The sequence below is a fragment of the Copidosoma floridanum genome, unplaced genomic scaffold (genome assembly GCF_036245765.1).
Source record: "Copidosoma floridanum isolate Cflo_tuat_1 unplaced genomic scaffold, Cflo_Japanese_pri ptg000017l, whole genome shotgun sequence".
Classification (NCBI taxonomy): domain Eukaryota; kingdom Metazoa; phylum Arthropoda; class Insecta; order Hymenoptera; family Encyrtidae; genus Copidosoma; species Copidosoma floridanum.
This window is the reverse complement of record NW_028321894.1, coordinates 4,568,539-4,595,501: the sequence shown is the minus strand read 5'-3', so window position 1 is coordinate 4,595,501 and position 26,963 is coordinate 4,568,539. Positions and strand designations below refer to the sequence as shown.

The 26,963-nt window shown below is 33.7% G+C and overlaps 2 protein-coding genes across 2 annotated transcripts in view; one reads left to right on the top strand and one right to left on the bottom strand.

Moving 5' to 3' along the window:
• LOC106644845 (uncharacterized) overlaps window positions 1-26,963 on the top strand; it is a 2,208,360-nt gene that overhangs the window by 290,502 nt on the left and 1,890,895 nt on the right. The window lies entirely within an intron of this gene.
• On the bottom strand, window positions 15,745-16,260 carry LOC149374619 (uncharacterized). The gene has a single exon (XM_089592422.1). The coding sequence runs from the start codon at window positions 16,258-16,260 to the stop codon at window positions 15,766-15,768; it is 495 nt and encodes a 164-aa protein (XP_089448548.1). The 3' UTR covers window positions 15,745-15,765.

Genomic DNA, 26,963 nt, shown 5'->3' with positions numbered 1-26,963 from the left:
GTGTGTTTTCCGCTCCGTTTTATCGGAGTGGTATCCTGCTGTGCCGTGTTACTTTCTATTTTTTCTTGCACTGTGTAAGTACTCGGACTGTCGATGTGCGTCTTCTTCTCTACTATCTCTTTCTCCGTCTTTTGCGGCATCTCTCTCACACATTTTTCCTCACTGGACACACTTTTCTCTATCTCTTTCTCTAGTTGATGCCCAACGTTTGGGGAGCACGCCGAACGTCTTGCGAGTTTAAAGCTGCCAGTACGTTCCTCCTATTGTCATGGCCGTATGCGTTGTTTTCTCGATGCTGTGGGCCCCTATCCCATGGCGGCTCTTGCCTAATTGGGTCCCTATTATAGCCGTCCCTACTGTCTTGATTTTTATAGTCGTTCCCATAACGGTTGAATGATTCCCTGTTGTTGTTATTATACTGGTCACTGTAGCCGCGTTTGGTGTAATAATTGCTCCCTGTAGGGTTGTAGTTATTATACCTGTTATTGTAATAATTCCTGTCATAGTAGTTGTTATTTCTATTATTTTAATCGTTATTTCTATTTCTGTAGTTATTATTTCTATGATTGTAATTATTATTCCTGTTATATTGTTTCGCTGGGCCATTATTATAGCGAATTTTGACTCTTACCAAACCCCACTTCTACCACCAAAATTGTTACGTGGGAAAACCAAAAGGAAGGAGGTGCTTTGCAAGAACGATCAAAACCTTGAAACCTTAAAGACTTTTATTTAAGATACTTATTTGTGAGGCAAAGACGCGTGTGTGTTCCCGATTAATTGCCCGATCTCTCCAAGTGTTCTCTTCGTTTTCCCGGTCTGTGCGAGTCTTCTCTTCGTTCTCTCTGTCTGCCCAAGTATTCCCTTTGTTCTGTCTGTCTGACCGAGTATTCTCTTTGTTCTTTCTGTCTGTCCGAGTATTCCCTTTGTTCTGCCGATTTTGAAGCTTGCCGGGCCTTATATTACCTCGTTCTCCTCCCGTCGGTACCCTCTTGATAAGGTAGCTTCGTGGTCACCAGGGGAAGTTAGTATGATATGCCTAGCATATCGCACGTAACACTCTTTTACATTTAAACAAAATTTTTAATTCTGAAAATATGTCTTGTAAAGATTTCAGTTTACCAGAACCAACAGAAACAATGAAAAAAAATATCGATACTGACAATGATGAAAGAATATTTTGTTAACATGAATTCCATGAAATGTTTTCACAACATAGTCATGATCAACATCGAATTTCTCAAGAAATAATTAAGTTTGAAAAAAAAATTTTATATCGATGGTCCTGGTGGATCTGGAAAAACTTTTCTAATTAAAACATTATTATATTTTTTCATTTCAATTGAAAAGAAAATTCTTACAACGGCTTAGACATGTATTGCTTCTATTCTGTTCTCAAAAAAAATGACCTTTCACATAACTTTTAGACTTCCTTTAGACTAAAGCACTATAGAAAGTGCATTCTTCCAGTTTGAGCCAGATAAACAAAAATTGCGTAATGTAGAAGTAATTATTTGGGATCAAGCTTCTATGATACTGAAAAAAGCGTTAGAATTCGTTGATAGGACCTTAAAAGATTTATCTAGTAGTAATTAACCCTTCGAAAATAAAATAATAATTTTAGGTGGAGACTTTCGTCAAATTCTCCCACTGTTAAAAAACTCTATCATCGCACGAAAAAATTCACAAAAAAAATTTTTTTGTATGTGATCTGTGTAGCATTATAATATTAGACAAGAAAAACTATTTGCGTCACACAAAGGAGTGCCAAAACATTGAAAAAAATTATAAGTATATTAAATGCGATAACAGTTTTAAAAGAAATTATCACTTACAGAGACATTTGAAAAGTCATGAAAAAAATGTTCAAAAAAATATTTGTTAAAATTGTGGAAAAGGTTATGTAAGAGCAGAGCACCTAAAAAGACATTTTAGAGTATGTTTTCAAAAGAAACATCGTAAGTAAGATAATTGTAACAAAATTTCTTGTTATGGTCAAATAAAATTATGTGTGAAAATTAGACCACTTGTAACAGCTAATATATAAGGCTTCACGAATATATTTACATTATGTATGGAGAAGCTGGAGGGAGTTGGGTAGGAATCTGGAGTGAAGCAGGGGGAAGTGGGGGGAGCGGGAGGGAGCTAGCAAAAAAGTAGGATTACTCGAAAAATGCAAGAAAATGAAAGAATAACTACCTTATTTCGGGGGAGCTGAGGGGGAGATGGGTGGAGTGGGGGGGGGGCGAGGGGGGAGCCGGGGGGAGAAAAACCTTGCTCTCACTCTTATGACTATATAATATAGAAAGATATAAGTATTATACGTACAGTTACGTAATACGTATGTGTCTGCACATCTCAGACTCTTTTTCTGTCTGTGTATATATCTTTATTTATGCCATGAGCCTCCGGAATTGTCATGAGAGAGTCCAAAGCCTTGGGCTTGCTCAAACCCTCTCTTCCAGCTCTTACAGCTGAGCGGTGCGTTAAACTGTATCAACACAAACATCGGACTGAGAAACCCTCATTGCGTTGAACTGTACTAGTTCAGTAAGTGTTCAAGCTCTCTTAACTCAAATTTTACCTCCGTGTAGCTAACATAGTTACCATCATACTAATATTCTAACATACGCGTGTTACTTTTTATTAAATTTGTGCGCGCGCAGCATGCCATGGCCAGCAGTCGTGCACAGCATGTAAATATGTATGATCGTGCACATGTATGTTTAGCTCCTTGTAGACGAATATGCTTGTAGATGTATATCTATATATTTTTGCTGGCAGCAGCTTAAGCTCAGCTCTCCTCAGAAGAAAAAGAGAGAGAACGGTAATAGTATATCTATATAGGTGTGACAGAAAAAGCGTTTTGCTTATGTACTTAAAAATAGTAAAGTCTGAAGATAGTAAAGACTAAAGATAGTGACAATAAACGTGTCTGAGTTTAATTATAAAATATAAGTGTTGTAAATTTATTTGCCAAATCGCCTACTCATAAGCCCATACTGCTAACAGGGTATGGGCCCTTTATTGTAGTGTGCGTGTGAAATTTGCTCGATTGCGTCTTGATTCTCTCTCTTCCTTCTTTTACCCAGTACGTGATTGAGCTTATCGTCAGAAGATCTGTGTCAGATGGCGAGCACTGTGAGACGAAGGAGCTTGGAAGTCCTCTCACCCTGACTTTCTCTGATAAGGGCGAGGATCAGCCCCAGGAGGCGGCAGAGCAGAGTCGGGATGGAGGTGCAGTGGCCGAATCACCTCGAGATGCGAACGATGGCCCAACTCTCGAGGCCTCGGGTGGAGCAATAAGGAAGTATGGCATTAAGAAGAGAGTGAGCAGCAGTAAGTACTAAATGTACATATATATTGCCATGAAGACTCAGTATTTACGTAAAGTGTTGTTGTTTTTACTCGTTATCGCTTACCGTTCTTCTTAAAAGATTTGTGTCTTGCCTTAGAATGCAACAAGATTGCTTACTTAGGATAACATTATTAAGGTTTCCTTTATAAGAAGGCTTCTCTCGTTCAGAGATTTGTGGAATTCGAGAGCCAGCACACGTTTGTTTAGGTGAGGGAAGTGCCCGCATTGTGACAAAGAAAATGCGTTTTTTGCTAAACCTGCCAGTCATTGTCAAGTGGGATGCCTCAAGGCTACGAGGGAAGGTGCCCGCTTCGGTTACGGCTTGCATTCAGCCGAACAGAGTGTGCGCGTACCCTCACGCTATGGCTTCTGGCGCGCATTGTAAAATAAATGCTGTTCATCGGCCACTTTTTTCTCTTATTCTATGCCTGTCATATGTGATGCTAGTGCCATTTTTCTTCGGATTAACCCACGCTCGATATTTAATTTACTTTCACAAGGAAACCACTAACCTTACGTGCACGCAAACATTAAATAAAGTACTTTTGCTTATTTATCCCTCGTTACTCTTAAGTCAAAATGCCATGAATATGATAAATGATGCATATCAAATGATTGAAGACGGTCTAGAGAGACTAGACGAGGTGGTCGTAACTCGTAAAGACAACCTGGCTATGTTTTCCTTAAATAATAAAACTGTTACATACATGAAAAGAGATGCACATCATAATCAAGATATGTTAGACCCATTTGATATGATATAAAAATGTGCTGAACAAATTTAATTTATTCATGAACAACAGCGCATTCAAAGGAAAGGCTCTAAAGAAAAAAAAAAATTCATTTAATTTAAACCTCATCTAAAGATAAAAATAAAAATTTCAGATATAGAAAAATAAATTTGACTGATACCTAATCCAAAGATAAGAATAAAGATTTGAGAGATAGAAAAATAGATTTGACTGATACCTCATCTAAAGAAAATAATAAAGATTCAAGAGATTAAAAGATAAATTCTACCAATACCTCAATTTACGACAAGTTTAAAGATTTAAAAAGTAAAAATTTGGATTCGTTTAATAGCCACTTTAAAGACTTGCAAAACAGAAAAAATAACATAAATAGAGAGCTGGATAGCTTGCATAAAGAAAAGGTGCACACAAATCATAAACTTAAAAAAGAACTAATCAAAAGAACTGGTCAAAATATCCTATCTTAAAACCTTATAAGCTCATGAAACGAAATTTCAGAAGCCTTAAAGACAGATACTGAGAAAATCAAAAAATTAATCAAACAAGAGAGGTACCAGCAGAGCTCTTAGATGTCCATGAGGTTTGAGGCTGTTGTCTCCCAACACAAAGAGGCCTTGGAAAAAGAAAGGAAGAAAAATAGGGGGGCCCAAGATAAACTCCGAACCGAGTTTAAGCAGCTTTTAGCCACATAACAAAAAAAAATAAAAGCTCTTGAGCAAGAACTGGCCAGGAGTTAAATACAAGAGATAAATAAATTTTCTACATCTACTTCGGGACCTAAATTATGTAAACGATTGATTAACTTCAACTCAGACTCCATTGATAGTTCGCTGAGATTTAAACGCGCCGTGCCTAATGATAGTCCAAAATCAGAAGTTTTTAATAAAATTAGCCTAGGTTGCTTGAATTATTATTATATTCCCTCGCTCATGCAACTAAACTAAAATTATTCTTAAAAAAATTGCGGTTAGAACTAAAAAGTAACAAATTGCTCTACACAACTGATTTAAAACTGGAAGCCACTATAAAAATTACTTAAGAAAAAATGAAAGAAGATAAAGAATAGGCCCTAAATGTAATACGAGGTAGGTTGTCCCTAGATTACCAAAACAAAGTGTATCACATTACTGATCCATTAATATTGATACAAAAGATTAAAGATATGAAAAAAAGTGACATAAAAATGGGTGCATATTAAATACGTAGCAAAATACAGACCGTTAAATTTATCTTCAAAAAGCAAAGTGCTGCTTAATATTGTGAATTTTTTGATAGACTAGTAAGAGACTTCAAACTTGTTATTGAAACGAGCAGTTTTTCCGAAGATAGAAAAAGAGATAGTTTCTATCATGCGATTATTGATAGAGTACCGGACGTAAAAATAGCCGATTTTCACAGGCTGCTTGAAAGTGAGAATGACTTATGTTTTAGGTACTTAAGACAATATATTCTAAAACAGGAAGCAGATGGGTGACACTCATGACCAACAACGGGTGCTGGAGGAAGCCAAGGTGCGGCAAACGCTAGACTAAGTCGAGGTCAGACCCTATCTCAGCTTGGCTGGCTCTTGACCAGCTGCCAACGTAACTGCTGCTAATGCGGCCACCACCAGCACCATATACAACGAGTGCACTGATAACGGGCACTATTTAAGGGACTGCCCGAAAAAAGGGCAGAACCTCAGGCGGTGCTACACCTGCCAACGGTTCGTGCAGAACCTGCGAGATTACATAGGAAGGTGAAGAGGTAATTCTAACAAAAGTAACGATTGGGATTTTAAAAGCAACTCTGGTGGTGGTAACGATAAAATTATTAGTAGTTTTAAAAATGATAATAAACGGAAACCTGAAAAACAGCATACAAATCATATCAACAAGAAAATCAAGGTTGACAACAAGAGACAAGGCAAAGAAGGTCAAAATAATGTAGAAATACCTAGGTCTAATGTATGCAGTGGTTTGTTTGCTGTGAACCCCGAGACCTTGCTCTCTAAGCGCACGGAGGAACCCAAGATAACGGTCGCAATAAAGTTGAGTTCGTAGCAGATTTAGGTGCCACAGAACACTTTGCTAATTCCAAACTCTATTTAAAAAATTTTTATGACTGTAAAAAAAGATTGATTAAATGGGCGAACAAGGATTCCTCCGTAAACTTGAAAGCGAAGGGAGAAGGGTAAGTTTCAGGTAAAAAAAAACCAAAACAAGATAATCGTTGACAGAGTTTTATGCGCTAAGGCGCTTGCTAAGAACTTGCTGTTGCTTCGCTGTTTTGCTGAAAGGGGCATAAGTATATACCTAGATAACACAAAGCTAGATACATTTAATCCACGTTCTAATGAGACTTCAATTTCTGGTGTCCACAAGAGTCCTTACTGAATAGTCGAACTACTGCAAGATGGCTAGTGCACAAGTAACATTGAGAAGTGTAAAGAAATTATAGACTGTTTAATGGTAGAAAATCTCCCAAAAGCAAAGACTGAGAAGGTTCAGCAAGTCAGCACTAATGATAGGAGCTGCCCTGAAATCTTAAACAATAAATTGGAAAGAGCTAGTCTACACAGCTCTTATCAAAAGGAATTTAAGAAAATTGTTCAAGATAGAACAATTAATAATTGTGATGACCTTCAGATTAGTAAAACATCAAATTTTCCCAACTGAAGATGACTGGAGAATAATCAAACGAGTCTTCCGATACCTGCAACACACCAGAACTTTTGGGTTAACCTACAGAGGCTGGAAAAATTGACTAGAACTCTCTTTAGATGCAAGTTCGGCGGACTGTTAGGGCTCAATTACGACAGGTGGATACCTCATAAGATTGTATGGCGATACAGCTGCTTGGAAGACGAGAAAACAGAATTACGTTGCAATCTTAACCCGCCAGGCAGTATACGTGGTGATGTGTGATGCAAGTCAGGAGCTGATTAGATTTGAACACTCAATCAGCCTAATATTGTCATATACTCTGTTGCCTGGGGACCTTTGGTGAGATAACAAGGCCGCCGGAGCAAGTGCTAAGATAGATGGTGACAAAAGACTGAGACACATGACCGAGATAAAGGCTCACTACGTTAAGAAATGTGTATCCAGAGAAAAAATTATCGTTTAATGGATTCCATCCAAGTAACAACTAGCAGATATTCTTACAAAACAACTGCCATTTAAACTGCATGAAAGACTAACGAAATAAATTTTGAATGTCAATTAGCGTAAATTACATGATTACTAAACTTAAACTTGAGATAGTAAAATGAATAAATTGATAATAGATGAATGAAGATAGTAGACATGCTGATTAATGTACTTTTCTTTGTATGTTTTAGCTCATCTCAATCAACTACAATGAGTGATCAAGAAGCCTACGTGCTCCACATCCTCAGCTAATTCATTATTCATTCATACTGAGTATTATTAATCAAATATGTCCTTTCTTTTTATTTTATTAAAATTGCATACAAACGGGAGGGAGTGTTAGATGTTTTGTTAGTACTTGTAACTGATTTTATCACGCATGTGCAACAGTAAGAAGACAAGTAACTACAAAGTCAAATAACTACAGTTTGTTTACTCTCACTTGGTCAGTCAGTATGTTCGTACACGCACTTTCTGTCTTCATATAACCTTTATATTTAATCCTAACTTTTCTGTTTGTTTTGCTATTGTACTACAGATAGTAAAGTCTGTAGATAGTTAGGACTGAAGATAGTGACAATAAACGTGTCTGAGTTTAATTATAAAATATGAGTGTTGTAAATTTATTTGCCAAATCGCCTACTCATAAACCCATACTGCTAACAGGTTATGGGCCCTTTATTGTAGTGTGGGTGTGAAATTTGCTCGACTGCGTCTTGATTCTCTCTCTTCCTCCTTTTACCCAGTACGTGCTTGAGCTTATCGTCGGAAGATCTGTGTCAGATGGCGAGCACTGTGAGACGAAGGAGCTTGGCAGTCCTCTCACCCTGACTTCCTCTGATAAGGGCGAGGATCAGCCCCAGGAGGTGGCAGAGCAGAGTCGGGATGGAGATGCAGTGGCCGAATCACCTTGAGATGCGAACGATGGCCCAACTCTCGAGACCTCGGGTGGAGCAATAAGGAAGTATGGCATTAAGAAGAGAGTGAGCAGCAGTAAATACTAAATGTACATACATATTGCCATGAAGACTCAGTATTTACGTAAAGTGTTGTTGTTTTTACTCGTTATCGCTTACCGTTCTTCTTAAAAGATTTATGTCTTGCCTTAAAATGCAACAAGATAGCTTACTTAAGATTGCATTATTAAGGCTTCCTTTATTAGAAGGCTTTTCTCATTCGGAGATTCGTGGAATTCGAGAGCCCATACAGCTAACAATAAAGTGTAACCAAAATATGTAGATGTATAACGTGTCCAAAGATCGCAGTTGGTGCACTTTTAGACCACTTTTGTGAACGACGAGCTTCTTGTTAAAGACGAGAATTGCTACTACATACCGGTTTCTAGCCATCCAGAACTATGTTGGCTTATAGCCCTAGGACACTTACAGTGCCCAAAATGTAAAATAGCACTCTGTGCCCTTCACAAAAAAAACTACTTCGTGTCCATAGTACGAAAACTTTCTATTTCCTGTTTAAGGTGTTTTTTTTTACCCCCAATTACAAATATATCAATAATTTATCATGGCCGCAAAGTGCGGCAAGGACTTTGCGTCTTCGAGACGCATTTTGACTATTTCATAGATTCGTACCTGTAATCAGACAATAAACTTTTTAGCCCTCTCAGCTAAATTTACTTTTTATAAAGTGCTCACTGTTCCCACAGATGCATTAGTCGTAATTGATACATATGGTGCGAAATGTACTATTTTTTAATTTTATAATTTTTTAAAACTATTCGTTGTCTAGATCTAATCCTATAATAATACTCGCTATACTTATATTTGAATAAATGTTGTTACGTTACAGATATCATAGCAAGTTTCATACTATGTCTGTTATACTGAACGAAATTATTTCAAAGAAATCATTTATTAGGTTATCCTTACGGGATCAAGATTAAAATTCTGCAAAAAATTTAGTGCGCTTAAGTTAATATATATATTAAATAATTGACAAATACGTTATAATTTTCCTTTTAATATGTATCATAGAAACAAGCACAAATCAATTGTACGAAACCAGAAATAGTCGATCCATATGTTCGTGGGAACAGTGAAAACAGAGTTTATGCTCTAAAAGAGATGTAACTAACACAAGTTCCATATGTTTTAATGTATAATTTAAAAAGGTTTGATTACGATGTTCATTTTCAACGAAGAATCAAGCTACATGATAAGTAAGTGATATCAAAACTAGAAAAGGTACATTAGCAGGTAAATAGGTAGAAAGATATGAAGATGAGTAATTGGGATATAAATTCTGTCAATGTGCTCTCTCGTGAACAACGTATGAAGCTGATTAACTAGCCATTTTTTAAGCGCGCTAAATAAATGCGTGTTTTATTAGTTTTAATAATGTGTATATAAATTAACATTAATTAATAAGACGAATTCTGAATATACTAAAAAAAAACATCTTACTTTAAGAAGGTTTCTCTTATGTTTGTCAACCTAAGCAATGTATAGTATAATACAAGTGAAATATCTTTCGTGGATTAAACAATAGAAACATGTATTTGAAATTTGAAGCTGGGAGAAATGATAGGTATGATCATTCGAAAAGTTTGGAAGCCTTAATTTGGCATAGTGGGCGTAAGTGACAATTTGATAGCACAAATTTTTTGGTCTCTGAAATATTCTAATGGCTATTTTGAGTATACATCGCAGTTTATCAATGCGTGAAACCTTTTCAATTTTTTAAAAACATGACAGTTTGTTTTAAGAAGATAATCTTGTTAAGGAAGATTCCAGCAAAAAATCAAATATGTTAGGTAAAAAAAAAATTATTTTTTGAATATTTTATGTGAGTATGAATTGTTTAATATTATTTTCCAAATGTCTTTTCAGAGAAAATTTCATTTTATTTTAAAATTTAACATATCTTGTGAATCACGCATTCAATTTTATTAAATGTAACTTTTATTAAAGTTTTTTGAAAGTTATTTTTTAATTCGTTAATTTTTTTTAGTAAGCTTATTTTTAACTACGAGAAATTTTGGAGCCACTTTAAAACTTTTTGGATCTATTAAAATGGTGGTTTAAGTACAATATAATTACTTACTTCCATAAAAGCTTACGTGAAGTTGTGTAATCGAATAATTTTTTTTTTTTCAAACATACCTAGAAAAAAAATTTTAAAAATGAATACGCACATAAAATGTTTTCAAAAATCAAATACCTTCGTTTTAACGTTTTCTATAATTTTTTAACTTTTCTGGAACCATGGAAATAATTCTTGTTCATTGTTTATCTCCTGGAGAATTATAAAATAATACATTTTGATTATATGAATATGAGCCTTCTAATACAACCGTTGATACAGCAAACAATCCGGGTTTTTGTAAGAGATCACATCGTTTTTTTGGTAATCACTCATTTTTAATATCACATTCATTAAATTACCTTAAATTAGTACTATTCAATTTCAATTAAACAAGAATATAACAATGATACTATAGTCTTATTTACACTGTTTGGTTTTTTTTTAAGAGTCTACTCTCCCTGCTTACAAGATTGCCTGTACGTGGCGCAGATAGCTGAGTTACGATCCCAATAGGTCGGTGGGTGTTTAGATGTCTAACTCGTTTCCTGCAGTAATTAGAAGATATAAGAAGAGAGATGGATAATGGCAGATAATATGCTGCTGTGCCAGTTACAGGTTCTAATTGCACAATAACAATGTGATCAACAACATCATAAATTATTGTAATAGCATGTTTAATTTACTATCATATTCCAGATAAAATTTAAGAAAACGATATTGTGTACATAAAAGAAGTTCACTTACTTTTTTAATTTTGTTACCTCAGACCTTCATTTCCGACTATTTTAAACTTGAATCATTTGAAACAAACATCCTGTTCTAGGCAGCTTTGTAGCAAACATTAAGGTAAATTGTTTTGTATAAATTCAACTTTTGATATACATCTGTCAATTTTTCTGAATTAATGGGAAAAACGATAAAAAAAAGTCATAAAACATTTTAAAATGAAATACAAGAATAGTTAGATACATTATGATTTTACACAAGTTGCCATACACAACGTAACGTATACACAATATAAATGTGACCAAGATCTTGTCAAGCCAATTGATCTGCCCTAAATAATTTATTGTGTTTATATGGATACGGAATGTACGTAGCTAATACTATTTAAGGCTACTACACAACTTGTATGTAATTAAAATACTTACAATTTTCTTGCAGCACGCAGCGTTACAACGTTGAATAAACAATATTTCTACTACATTCAAAGGCTCTAGAATAAGCCGTGACAACACTATCAAAACTAAACTAAACTGTAATGCTTAATCCAGTATAAGCATCTGGATGACAATACTCAAAGAAAGGAACAATGATAATGGAGGTTTAAGGTTATTTAATTTTATGAATTCAAATAAAATTGAGAAACTTTTAATCAGCTTAGTCCCTTTTCCCCGTGAGTGTTAAAATTCGGATCGTAACACCCTTTTTTATCACTAATTGTATTCTAATTAACTTAAAATTAGTCCAGAGTGATTATCAAAAATGAAATAAGGGACTTTTTTAACATTTTAAAGTTCCGTGAGCAAATAATTTCTTACGTTATTTAAACATTGTATGCTATTAGAGTCATTCCGTATACCATACGTGCTATTGCTGGTTTATGTAAAATATGTGTTATAGGATTATTTAAGCTATCACTCATTGCCTTAGTATATACATAGTTTTATGTGTACACAGAAAAATTCAAGCTTCCTTAACACGCATCCTTGATCAAGAAGATTGTGAATATTAATTTAATATTTATAATAACGTTACCGTATACATTTTTTATGTATGCAAACGATAATACTGGTTCTGACATTCAGTTGATTATTTTGAGCTTACTGTCATGGCACTACTAAGCACTTTTATATCTCAAACGTATCTTTAAACGAAAAATGTCATTTGCATTTTAGAAAATATGTCAGACATGCCTGCCACCTACGATTTGTTTTCCATCATTCTACATGATGGGAATTCTCTCGAAGAGCTCTATTATGCTTCTATAGAATATTTTGAAACAGATCAGCAGCTTTGCTTTGCTTAAACGACACCTTGGTTAGGTGGGTACAGTAGTTGAAACTATGAGTGATTTGATACTTGTAAACTAGGTATTATTAAAGTTCTCTGTATCTTAAATAATAACCAAGAGATTGTTCTGAATTTCTTATGCTTTTAATGTATATTGTACTTTACATACATTATTGTCATGGTTTAATTAATTGTTATTACGCTAACAAAATTAGCACTACAAAATCTGCAGCGTAATGTGGTATGGATTAAATACTACTCAATTTAAATATATTTCTGGAAAGCTCATTTTTAAACAGATACATTTAATTTTTATCATTTTCAAATAGTTGTATAATGGAACAATAAAGAGCCAACTTTTGCGTTCCCATATAAATAAGCAGAAAAAAGTATATGTGGTAAATGAAATTAACTGGAGAAAGTTAGGTGGGGTAAGAAGCTGATACATGCAATGTACACTGATCGAAGGTATCGGCTGAAAATGGTGTTACTTTAAGTACAAATTATTTATTTTAAAAGTTATTGATGAAGTTAATTGCTACACATAATCAATAATCTATACAATTCATAAAACCTAATTTTAGTGGGATGAACTGTAATTTTAAAACAAAAAACATAAAAACTGATAATACATTGGTCGTTGGACATCTGATTTTATGTCTTTTACATCTAATTTTTTTAATTTCGTGAAATCTAGGCTTTAATTATTCTTAGAAATGTTAGAAATGTAATGACTCCTTATTTTTTCACGTAACTGATAGTTATTTCATGAATAATATCTTATAATTTTATAACGGAAAAATCACATCGATTTTATTAATAAAATAAACAGCTTAAATTTTCTCTGAACTGCCCTTAATCTATTCTTGGAGATGGCTAAAGTCTTGATAACTCTTAACTAGAATAAGCTTCAACTAATTAAGTGGTTGGCATTTATATAGAAAAATCTTAATTTTTTTTCTAAAACGGAAGATAGAAAATCTTCGCAAGAAAATAAGCATACAAACACGTTTATATAATGCAATTATCATGTATTAGTTGTCATTTTCGTTTTATAAGTGTGTGAACAAAATTTCATTGATAATTTCTCTTTTGAAATAAGATATATATATTAACGCCCTGAAGTAGTTTTTAACAATTTATCATATTTCTTATGCCATCGGACATATTGAGATTTTCTCCATGTTGGTTATTGCAGTGGAAATTAAACAAAAAGCTGCATAAAAATATGCATTCTAACAAACAGGACACAATGCACACATTTTAATGCATCATAGCTTGCAATTTTCTGATCGCTCAAAAAGAACAACAAATCGTATTTAATAACTTTTAAAATGGCTTCGATGACCGATGATTGCTTTAAGTAATTTAAAACTAGATGCAAGATAATTTGCAAGAATTCTTGCATTGCAAAATCAATGCTACTCTTTTGCAATACTTATTGCATGAATAACTGCAAAAAAAAGCAAGCAGATATGCAAACAACGACGCCCAAGAATTTGCTAATATTATTGAATTTTTTATTGCAAATTTTTTTGCAATTATTTATGCACATATAGTTCGGTAAGGGTGTAGATAAAGTGTGAGTATATTTCGTAATTTTGCATAAGACTTCATAATACTAATAAATAGTACTAAGAAAATTTTCATTGTAAAACTCTTCACAACGATTAGTTTACAAACAAGTTGATACTCTTTCTGTTGTTAATGTAGTTTTCGTAGCTGCAATTATATCTGTACCAGTTTTTTTCAAGGACACGGCCCAAGTACACTTGGAGTATACATTTATGACTATCAGCAAATATCTAAAACCTTCATTCTAACGAGAATAACGTATTATTTTTACAAGATCTGCTTACCATGTTACATTCAATCCCCAAACATCAAAATTTCAGTGGAGATAGTTGCATCTCGCAGGTTTATAAAGCTTTTCCGTGACTGTCTCCACTTTTTCTAACTGTCTTCTGAAGTTATTTTAGATATTTGGGTCCAAATATTCTCGATTGAACTTATCTAACACTGAAAATTCAGTATTATTTCTGAGAATACATAACTCAAATTGATAACTATTAGATTTATTTTTTCTTGCTCATCGAAAAATTTTTTTTTCTCTCGTTGGACTCGTTCACTAGCATCATAAAATTAAATAGCTGATGCACTACTGCACAAACTTTTATTTTCTAAGTCAAATTGACCATCTGTGGTTAGCTTTTATCTAATTCCAAAAGGACCTTGAATACAACTTTTAGATTAAGCTGATTCATGTCTGAATGCATGAAGGCTTAGTTTTATACTAAAGTTAAAATAAATAAGCAAGCTTAATATATAATATCAGCTTTACAAATTCTTTCTGTTTTTATCAAACTTTCTTTTATGCCTCCTTGAAACTATCAAGATATATTTGTGTTGAGCCAGTTTATCTTATGTCATGTATTGTTCATCAGAATGTTTAAATAAGTTACTCCATTAATTCATTAGTCATTGGATATCTTAGATTCTTTATTTGAATTTTGTCATTTTTAAAAGAAATTGGTAAATTATGAAGTACATCTTGTCAGTGTTATTTTCTGATCTCACAATTTTAATTTAACTCTGGCTTATTTTTATCTAGTATTTCTAGTCAGAAATTCATGGATAAAAACTTATTTATATCAAGTTTTAAACCATTATCATGATTACTTCTTAAATATAAGTATCGTTTTCTCCGATAATATCGTTGAATAAAAACGTATCTTCATCCTTACTGTTACTATTAGCTAAGTATGACGCAAAATTACTAATTTTTTTTTTTTTTTTTTTTGGTGTTAGAGGTTTAATTGCCTAAAAAGGCTCTTCCGATTAGGATTTAGGTCTTTGTGGTACACTTTTCTCTCCATTTGTTTTATAGATAATTCTTTTAAATGGATTGGTAATAGGCTTAAGAGTCTCACTAATTAATTCTTAAAAATTTTTTTTTTCAAACCTTAACAATCGATGCTCACGTTTAACAGCTTCCCTCGCTTTTTAAATTTGTTGCGAAACGTCTTTTCCTTATGTCAAGTTTACCACCTAATAGTTAACAAATCACTGATGCATACTCGATGAAAATGTCTTACTTTTTTGCGAGGGAGTTAAATTTTATCCTGTATCTACAATCTTTTAGATCCTTTTTCTTGTCAATACCAAAAAATCTATGTTTTTCAATTCTCTAACGTTTAACACATTATTTTTTGAAATCTTTTTTTATATTGTATATTGATTTGCAGATGCTCAGCTAGCCTAAAAGTATTATGTTAGTTAAATGGCTATTTTTGTGGTACAATATTTTCACGTGAAATGACGAGAGCTGTGCGGGAGCTTTTGAACTCGTACGTCGCTGAGTGACTGTACGCGTCAAATCAATTTGACTGATAATTTTTCGTTACTTTTGAAAAAAAAAACAAGAACTACAATGACAACTAATTGTTCCTTCGACAGTTCACGTATCTGATCAGGTGATGGTTTTTTTGTCGTTTAGTTGGCTGAGACATCTCTTGAAGTGTTTAGCGCAGAAGGAGAAGAGCGGGGGCTGGTCACAGGTGCGACAGGCGGCGGCGAGGTGGGAGCAGCATTTTAAGCTCTCCCGGCAGCAGGAAGCCCAAAGCTCCGAGCCCGCCTTTGAGCAGTTGTAGCAATAGCAGTCGCCTCGAGGACAATCGACGGAGCGTCGCGCCTCCGCGCGCCTGCATTCCAGGCCTTCTTCGCCCACTGGACAGGTCGAGGTCGCTCCGGATCCTCCTGTCACCTGCGATGACAACAATAGTGGCTCCTCTTCGCCGAAGATCGCGTCTATCTGATTGAAAGCACCGGGGTTACTGAAGATCTTGACAAGCTTTGCAAGCTTCGCCTCAGTCTCATTGGTCATTCTTCCGCTGCAATCGGCCAAGATTTCAAAACACAAAAGGACACCGATCACAGCCACCGGTCTCTGATGGCTCGTCCGCATCGCGTCCTCAACACGCCATATTGGTATTAATATGATCTTTATAGATGTTGTTAGGTATGTTAGCGTATAGCTGTAAGTGCGTGCGCCCCCACTGGCCTGGGCCCAAAAGTTAGGGGGATAAAAAAGAAGAGTGACAGGAGAGAAAGAGCAAAGCAAAAAAGTCAAGAGAAGATTAACTAAAGACACGAAAGCGAAAGGACCAGGCCTGCAAAACTGTAATTGAATACGAAAAGTTCTGAGGATGTATAAGTTAACCACAAGTCACGCTGTTATTTATTCCTGCACCAAGAAACCCACGTAACAGATAGTGTTAGCAGAGTGACACGATAAGAATTCTTACGGTCCGTCATGTGCGTGGAAACCACTTTGTATTGCGAAACAAATAAACGAAAAAAAATTTTTTTTCCTATTAATTAACGTTATTAAGTATATAAAAAAAAGGCGATGTATCGCTTATTGCAAAATAAAACAAAAAGTGTCAAAAGATTTTATCACTCAATTCAGTGGTCCAACAATTAGAGCAAGAGGAGTATAGAGAAAGTGGAGAAATGATTAAAAAAAATATCAGTACTGCTACCAGATCACTACAGCAATAAAAAAAAAGCTGCGTGTCAAGCCAGCGAGTTAATTGACCAGAATACTATAGGCGACTACCAATTACCGAAGCCAGGGAAACATGGACAAAAAATGGTACACCAAGCCCAAGCAGCTGTCATAGACAAGACAGGAATTACATTATGTAAAAGAAAGAAACAACGGGATAAAGCAAAGGAAGGTCAACTCACAGGAGAATCAAAGGCCAACTTATGATATACACTGGATCATTGTTGTACTTATTATCATGCCAGGGATATGGTTAATTATTTTTCATTGTTTCTTATATACTATACGCATAAGCTCCAAGGAAAATATGCACCAAGAGGGATAACTTCTATATCGAAATTATAACTAAATCGAAAAATTAAAGGACTTAAGTTGTAACAAATCATTATATAACGATGTGTTTCATAATAAACCTGATTTGCACGTGACAAACACCCCATGCAAAAGTTTTTTTTTAATACTTTATAAATGAAAGGAGTAGTTAACAGCAGAAAAAAGAAGTTGGGAAAAGGATATCGACTTAAGCTAACTAAAAGTGCGCATATTTATAAAGAAAACCAAAAATACTCAACAACAAAAGTGCCTTATGATTAAACAGAAAAAGAATAAACCAACACATAAGACAAACAACAGAAGAAACTAGGATCAATGTTAGAAGTCACGTAGAAGCAAATGAAACACTGAGAGGAGGAGCACAGGAAGTCGATAGGTGCATGGGCGCACACGAAATGTGACCAAATAATACAGACGACGAGTTAATATAAATCAACCTAGAAGATGACTCAGAAGCATGCTCAAAAATGCAGAAAAACAGCAAAAAAAGGAACTTTTTATGATGGGAATGATAAGAAAACTAACGCCAAATATAATACGTGGGCAGTTATCTCATAAAAAAGACATTAGCTATGATAATGCTAATGCAACACCCCGTACCAAATTGCATATAAACCTAGTAACAAAGAGCAAGTCGAACATGACGCAGACTTACATATCATTATAAGAAAAGTAGCTACGTAGGCTATACAACACTACATGAATTGAACAGCAATTACGTTTATACAACCAAGACATCCAACGTAATGAAAGACTTGCGGAAAATCTACACTGCGACAATCACAAATGTAAATTCCGATACTTTAAGGCGAGAAAACAATTAGGAACGAAAGTGTTACTCACGATATAAGCCACGCCTAAATAACTATAAACAAAATACTACGATAAAACCTCATCCTGTACAAGACTTCGGGTCAGGTTGGACAAACAAAAATGACTTAAACGCCCAAGACCAACTCTGAGTACCCCCGCTTTACACAGAAAATTTTAATCACGAACTCCCAATTCAGAGCACGTTGTCGTCTTTATGTTACATAGTAATAAACGTACTTATATTCGATGGTGATCCCGTTAAGTAACCTCTTTAAACACATTTAATTTTTATACATAAATATTTTGAAATACAATGGTATTTAACCATGTAGTTGGTAAGATGACACCTATTATGGACACCTCTGGCATCTATAATTAAGTCCATGCATAGACAGACTCAACTAAGTTCCAAAAAAAGTCATTTTCTTAAAAAATTTCATACTATTATAAACGTAAAAAATTTTTCTTTTAACAAGTCATATGAAGGTGGAGCTAATATGTAAAAAGTAAAAGCCAGCTAAGATCGGAATACATACTAAATATAGCAAATACATATAAATATAGCGAACAATGAGCATTGAAAGAGGCACTATACCAAGAATGTAGAACAGCTATGTGAAATTGTATATGAACCACTTAAAATAAATATAAGAATTTTATATGACTCTATTAAAAAATTACCGACTGAAACCTATAATTTAATTTTTATAATATTTTTGATATGAAATAAGGAACTTCTGTAAGAGTTCTTAAGATTAACTGTACTTAATTGTCTATTTATACTGTTATTGACATATTTTATAAATATTATTTCAGAAAATGTACGTTTGTACTTATTAGGCTCTCGATCAAGAACCACTGCTCTCTGAAGTTCATAGTTCTGTGGACAATTTACAGAGTAACAGTACAGGGCCAACCTTTCGTCTCTGTTTTTTATGTTATTCTCGTGTTCTTGCAACCGCACACGAAGGTTTCTTACTTTGGCTAATGTACATTCCATACTCACATGCTTTATGCCTAACTCATTTATTGATTTCTTTCTCTAATTAATCGTATGAGTTACATATCCTTAACCCATATAGACCATCCGTATGTTGTATTTGGATATAGTAGTATTTTACTATAAAGGGAGTCACTACGAGGATCTTTGACGAGAGCTTGGAAATGTTGATCTTCAAGGTCCATGTGTCTAAATTCCGCATCCTTCCCCCTATAAAGTTCTGGTATACTACCGTGTCAGTTAATACTTGTAGGTGTATGCATACATTTGTTTGATACTATTGTAAGAATATAAAAGCGCATTCTCCGTCGCTGGATCATAGTTGTTATTGAGTATTTGTTTGGCTTCTTTTGTGTTCTTACATTTAATAATTTCTTGCGATCTGCATAGTACACATGATCTGAACATTGCCTACAACAGGTCTAAGCACTTTTGCTTCCTTTCTAAAAAATTGGCATGCTTTCAATTCTACCGTAAGGTTTTGCGTCAGTTAAACGTTTTAAAAGGCTTTTGAACCTTATTCTATATAGCTCCAATTTTTCTGCAAATACCACGATGACATCGACATAGACTTCTATCTCACATTCTTGTAGGCCCCCTACTGCCACTGTTATCACTCGCATAAATATGCTGGGGGATCCCTTCGGCATTCGCTTGTATTGGTAGTGTCCATTCGGTCCAAGAATGCTGTTTTACGAACTTTCTTCTCATGAATTTCCACTTGCAAAAGTCCCCTCTTTAAATCTACCACGGTTCTATATTTTGCAGCTGCCATGTTTTCTAAAATTTTATTCTGGAATGGCAACGGATAGCACGTACCGACTGTTATCACGTTCAACAGCTATAAGTCTGTTATGACCCTTCAGTGTTTTTCCTCGTTTGGTTCCACATTTTTCGGGACAGTCCATATATTAAAGTTGTATGGGGATGTCGATTGCTCAATTATTTGTTGCTGCAATAGCGTGTCTGTTTTTACCTGCATCTGTTCCGTTAGTTTTATTGGATACCGTACTCTTTTTGCAACAATTAGCTTCTCTGTTGACGACGTTGTTCTGTGCTTAAGTAAGTTAACAGCCTTTAGGGGATTTCCATCGAGGCCAAATACGAAAAAATTCTGTTTCATTAGACCTTGAATATCGTCTAATTTTTTGTATAGCAGCTGCATGTATCGAAGATTTGCATAATTTTTGTACTCGAGCCACTACATCCAGTTTTTCGGTCTCTTAGATTTAAACCGTTTGTTACCTTTCTTTCTTTTGTATCCTTATTATCTTTTATATATCCATCTGAATTTTTAATATTGAACAGCATGATCATGGCTTCGCTTAAACCTTTGGCATTGTCTCCAGCAACGATAAGTGGCTTCAACCCTTCTCTGATTTCGCGTTTAAGAACGTTTACCTCTGGTTATGCGTACCCTCCATCTTCTATTAACAGATACATAAAGGCTAGAACCAGTTTTCTTAATAGACAAAAAAAAAGTTAACAGGAATCTCGTAGTCGAAATCTTCAGGAATGTTATACAAGAGTAGGTTCTCGGTTCTTTAATTGGTCTGGTTCAAAAAAAAATGTCTTTCTTGCTGCTCCTTATTCCTAACCTATAGAGACAACTCTCCGTAAGGCCATGTTCAAATACAACGTACAGATGGTCTATATGGGTTAAGGATATGTAACTCATACGATTAATTAGGGAAAGAAATCAATAAATCAATAAATGAGTTAGGCATGAAGCATGTGAGTATGGAATGTACATTAGCCAAAGTAAGACACCTTCGTGTGCGGTTGCAAGAACACGAGAATAACATAAAAAACAGAGACGAAAGGTTGGCCCTGTACTGTCACTCTGTAAATTGTCCACAGAACTATGAACTTCAGAGAGCAGTGGCTCTTGATCGAGAGCCTAATAAGTACAAACGTACATTTTCTGAAATAATATTTATAAAATATGTCAATAACAGTATAAATAGACAATTTAATACAGTTAATCTTAAAAACTCTTACAGAAGTTCCTTATTTCATATCAAAAATATTATAAAAATTAAATTATAGGTTTCAGTCGGTAATTTTTTAATAGAGTCATATACAATTCTCATATTTATTATAAGTGGTTCATATACAATTTCAAATAGCTGTTCTACATTCTTGGTATAGTGCCTCTTTCAATGCTCATTGTTCGCTATAACGTATATTTAGTATGTATTTCGATCTTAGCTGGCTTTTACTTTTTACATATTAGCTCCACCTTCATATGACTTTTTAAAAGAAAAATTCTTTACGTTTATAATAGTATTAAATTTTTTAAGAATATGACTGTTATTGAAACTCAGTTGAGTCTGTCTATGCGTGGACTTAATTATAGATGCCAGAGGTGTCCACAATAAGTGTCATCTTAGCAACTACATGGTAAAATACCATTGTATTTAAAAATATTTATGTATAAAAATTAAATGTATTTAAAGTGGTAACATAACAGAATCACCATCAAATATTAGTACGCTTATTGCTATGTAACTTAAAGACAATAACATGCACTAAATTGGGAGTTCGTAATTAAAATTTTCTGTGTAAAGCGGGTGTACTAAGAGTTGGTCTTGGGCGCTTAAGTCATTTTTGTTTGTCCAACCTGACCCGAAATCTTGTACAGGATAAGGTTGTACCGTAGTATTTTGTTTATAGTTATTTAAGCGTGGCTTATATCGTGAGTAACACTTTCGTTCCTGTTTTGCATAAGCTGACGTCAAATTTTAAAGTCTATTTTCAGTTGCTTTTTTAAGGAACCCATTCATTTTTAATGTATTATTTTGTACAAATAGTGTAACATTAAAAAAATTAATCTGTCCATTAGATTTTATTAAATAAGTTAATTGTAAATGTTTATAATTATTATTAAAAATTTGGAGAACAATTTTCATAGTATCTTTTCTTATACAAGCTATTGAGTGAATAACATATGTAAAGAAAAAAAGTGGCTGTATGCCATATTTATTCTTTAGATTTTTCTAACAAAACGCAACACAATTATCGAGCACCAAGTTTGCGAAAAAAGGAGAAGTTGGAGACTCCATGGGTGTGCCAAATATCTGACGGTACATTGTGTTATTGAAAGTCAAAAAAGTATTTTTAAATGAACATTGTGTTACATTATTAATTTCAGTAAAAGGAATTTTTGAGCCCTGAAAAATATAGTGTGCACGTCTCTTGAGACTGTCAATTACAAGATCGCACGGAATATTTGTGAACAAAGACACAACATCTAACGACACCACTACATAATCCACCGGAATCTGTACGGCCTTAATTCTGTTAATCAAATCTGCACTATTGTTGAGATTGTAGTTTAATTTTGGTATGCACTGATTGAAATTCTAATGAAGTATTTTGGCAAGCTGGTACGTTAAACTATTAGTTCAAGAGGTAATTGGTCTGAATGGAGTAACCTTTTTATATATTTTTGGGAGGCCGTAAGCCCTTGCCAATTGTGTATCTGTTTGTGTAATCTAAATATGCTTATACTTGTACTTTAAAAATTTGTTTTCATTTAGGTACTGTAATTGTTAATAAACTTCTTTCTGTAAATGTAGTAAAGGATTTCTCTTTATTTGTGGGTATGTAGTGGTGTCACCAAGTAGCTGAGTCATTTTGTCCACATAATCTTGGCTCTTCAGACACACAGAGACATCACCTTTATCTGCGTTTGAAACGAACAACTGTCAGTTATCTTTTAAAAACTGATTCATCTGTTTTATTTTATTAATTAAAACTTTGTCTTTTTTCTGTATATGAGCCTTGTTAGGTATAGAAGACGATACTTTTGTACTGACAGTTTTTCTAATAGATTTCCTCGCATTTTCAGTTATTTTTGAATTTTGTAAGCCGAATTCCAAATCCTTGAAAAGTGTTATAGCATATTTCTTATTGAAATATGACGTCATCTTCATTAAAATCTAGTCTGAGTAATAATATTTTAGTCATTTCTAATGGTATCTATGTTTGTGTTAGGTTAACAATGTTATTAATGTCAACAAAATGATCTTTAAAAAAATTTCAAATAAGTACTATCCCAAAAATAACAAAAAAATTGAGTCACATTGTGCAAGTAGGTAAAAACAAAGCAAAAAAGTTCGAAAATACCAACGCGGTATATATAATTTCGTGCAATGACTGTCCCGCAAAATATATAAGTGAAACAAAGAGAGAGTTCTAAAGGAGAGGAGAAGATAACACAGAAACAATTATAAAACTGAATCTGTGGTATCTGTACATCAAACTTTTAATAATCATACTTTTAAATGGAACGACATAATAATAATAGACGAGGAGTTAAATAATAAAAAGCGACTTATTTCTGAAATGCTCTATATACTGTCAGACGACAATAATATAAATAAGAAAGAGAATCTATACACTACGAGTCATACTTATTAAAGTTTTTTCGAAAGTATACGTCGCTGAACATGTCTATCAGCTTGATACATTGTCCTTATAATATATCTAAATATGTGTGCTCAACTATAAATTAACAACTTTGCAAAATGTGGACGCTTTTGCCAACTTGACTTGCGTGAAAACGAACATTGTTACGTTATCTCTTTTCCTTCAGTGTTTGTAATTAAGGTATTTATATCGCTTGTACTTTATGTGTATTATTCGTTAGTTTGTACTGATTTTCTACCGAGTTTGTTAATAAAGCCTGAAGATGTTGACCCTCCAGTTGACGAAACGATGCTAAGTATAAAAAATAGGTGGTGTGTGTGTTTTTAATATTCAAAGTTTGCCCTAAAAGATCAACTAAAAAAAATTATTTATTTATAAAAAATGGAGAACATGAAACATCATAATTACCATAACTATTTTTTATGAGGTCTTTGGTACTTAAGTAAAATTAATGAGCTGGTAACCATGTCTACTACAATAATGCTGGAGATGACCTCAGTCAACCAAGCTTTTAGCCCACTTGCAGCCCCCAACATCATAGAGCAGTCGTCACAACAAACTGCATATTAATTTTTAAGACGGGCCTTGGACTTTATAAACGAAGTCTTTATTTACTCGAATAATCTCTGTACTCCAGCATATACGGTCTTAACTTTTTTAAAGTTGGTACCAAGGTCTTGAACCTTCTGAAAATTCTTCTAGTTTGGAGATCAGTGTATTTGACTATTATAGTAAGAGCTTTTTATTTGCTGTAATCCATCCTCTTATCCAGATAAAAAGTAAAATTAACACCTATTAAAGTAGCTTTTTTTTGCTGATTGAAAAATATTACAAAAATACTTAACTGGTGGATTTTATACTTAATTTTGTGAGACTTAAATACAGTTTTAACTGACAGAACTAGTTAGCACTTTTTAACTAAAAATGGTATAAATATTTGTGCTTTAATCTGTTTTTTTTTTTTTTTTCTAAAAGTATACGTGGAAGTAATTAGCAACAGTTACACTTTATTATAACACTGGGTATAACTCTAATAGTAGACGTTGACTATGCATTTTGCAATGTACTAAGAATAAAACGTACAACCTTTTTTGTGTATTGGTCAAATTGAATAAGATTTTTCTCATCAACCATTTTATAAAGACTCAATTAATATATGGTTAGATGATTTATCAGCCGATGCTAATCTATGAAAAGCATTGTCTCCAGAGGTGAAGCATGTTGACGCCGCATTTTCATAAATCTTGCATATTTGTATCTTAACATAGACACCCTTATCGAAAATATTGCCGATTTAAATATTTTGGTTAAATAAGTTGCTCATTTTATTATTATTTTAATTCTTATTATTATTATTGTTATCATTATAATCATTATTATTTTTATTACTATTACTATTATTATTATTATCATTATTATGATTACTATTATTATTACTATTACTATTATTACTATTGTTGTTGTTGTTGTTGTTGTTAAATCAAGTTGGTTCAATCAATAACTTTCAAATTAGTAAAAAAGCAAAAAAATTAAACAGAAAGAATGAAAACAAGCTTTTAAATTTTTCTCAAAAAATTTTTTTGTTTTTCTTTTTTTTTCAAACAAACACTTTCTAATACTTAAAATTGTAAAAATGAACATATTTTAAGGAGCAACTTTTAAATATTTAACTTTACATAATTTATATGTATTAATGCAGTTATTTTTTGTATTTATTCGACGCTGAACTTACTAAATAGTATGGTTTGATTTTCATTAATATAAAATTAAAATCTTAGTTTATATTTCACTGACCTGATCCTTATATTACTCTCCTATACCAAGTGACTTTAAAAATTTTAATTTGGCAACAAAATGTTACACATGTAGATCAACAATTATATAAATGTAACATTCCATGGTATGTACAATATGGCTTAAAATAGATAAAAAAGTTATGAACAGTTTTTAAGAAAAACATTATTTATGAGTAAGATTTGTTAAAATAATGCTTAGCAATGACATAAATCATATGCCTAAAAATTAAGTAAAAAACGTGTTTTAATGCCAAAGTCATTCTATTGAAATTGTTCTTACTAAGAAAAGTACAGAAAAAAAAAAGAATTAAATAAAATAAATGGAAATTAAAATCCAGACCATTTAGCATAAGCCAAAGATTGAGCCGGTGTAGCTATCATCAATCAATGTTGTAGTAAACAGGAAATCATGTGTCAGTTGTAGAAAGTGAGCGGGTTTTAGGTTAAGGTAATGTTAGAGGAAGCTCCCCACTTCGGCTCCTTGGGTATAGGAGAAGGTAACTGTTAACTGTGCATGTGAAGAGCTCCCGAAAATCTGGGAGCCTTGTATTTTTACGAGCTTGTCCAGGCTCCCCCCTTCTAGTCTTGGACGTACGCATGCATGTGCATGCACGTGGGCTTATATTTACCGAATAATTATATAATGAAATAGAACGAGTAAGCAAATGAAGTTAAATATTTGGAGTAAGAACATTTACGTTCAATACTATATTGTTTTCCAAATATTAGAACGGATTTCTAATGGCTTACTCATTTAGGACGCAGTACCTTAAGAAAGAACCATAATTTTTACCGTCAGGAAACTGCGAGTTTCACTCAGCTGTTAAGGACAAGCTAGGGTCACGTGGTACCGAGGAGAAGCTATAGGACAGATTAGATGTCTGCTGTAGCTGCTTAACCTACAAGTTGAGGCACCTTATGTTCATACAAGTGATGTAAATAACTGGAAAGAATGACAGTGAAAATACTTTATTAGAAAAAAAAATTTTGTCTACTCATAAGCGTCCTTTGCATCCTGCTAAATCAAAACCAAACCCGAACGTAATGGAGGTTGATGGAGTGATAGCACTGGTTTGTTACTACTTTTTAGACGATTTTCCAGTGCCAGGATACAAACTTGAGTAACTGTATGGCCTCATATTTTGTAAATACCTTTAAAGGCAATAACTTTTTTGTAAAAATGTACTAATAAGTAAAACTGTGTTTATCGATGCATTTCTATTGCAATATTTTCATTTCAACAGCTAAACACGTTAGAGAATTATACGAACACGGGTATGGGTATTGTTTTTGTTACAAATTTTTAATTATTAACACTGCTCATAAGTACCAATACAACACTTGTTAATTTGCAAACTAAGCAGGTGTAGCAGACGTTTGCTCTGTCTTATGGTTTCTTCTCTGTACCACGCGACCCTAGCTTTACCTTAACTGTTGAGTAAGAATTACAGTTGCTTCACGGTGGAAGTTATGGTCTTTTTGAGAAAAATTTTACTGGGATAGAACTAACCCTCAAAATACGGTAAAAAGTATAGTAACTGGCGCAGTGTCACACTTTTGTAGTTGTTTTCGCGGTAAAGGTTCCGGTTATTTCTTTCTCCATGTGGCCGTACAATTTAAAATAACTAATTGCTGGTGTAATTAGAGAAACTACAGCCTCTTGTTTCGGTATGAATTGTTGAGAATCGTCAAGAAAACCTTTAATCTCTATAGCATAATCTGTG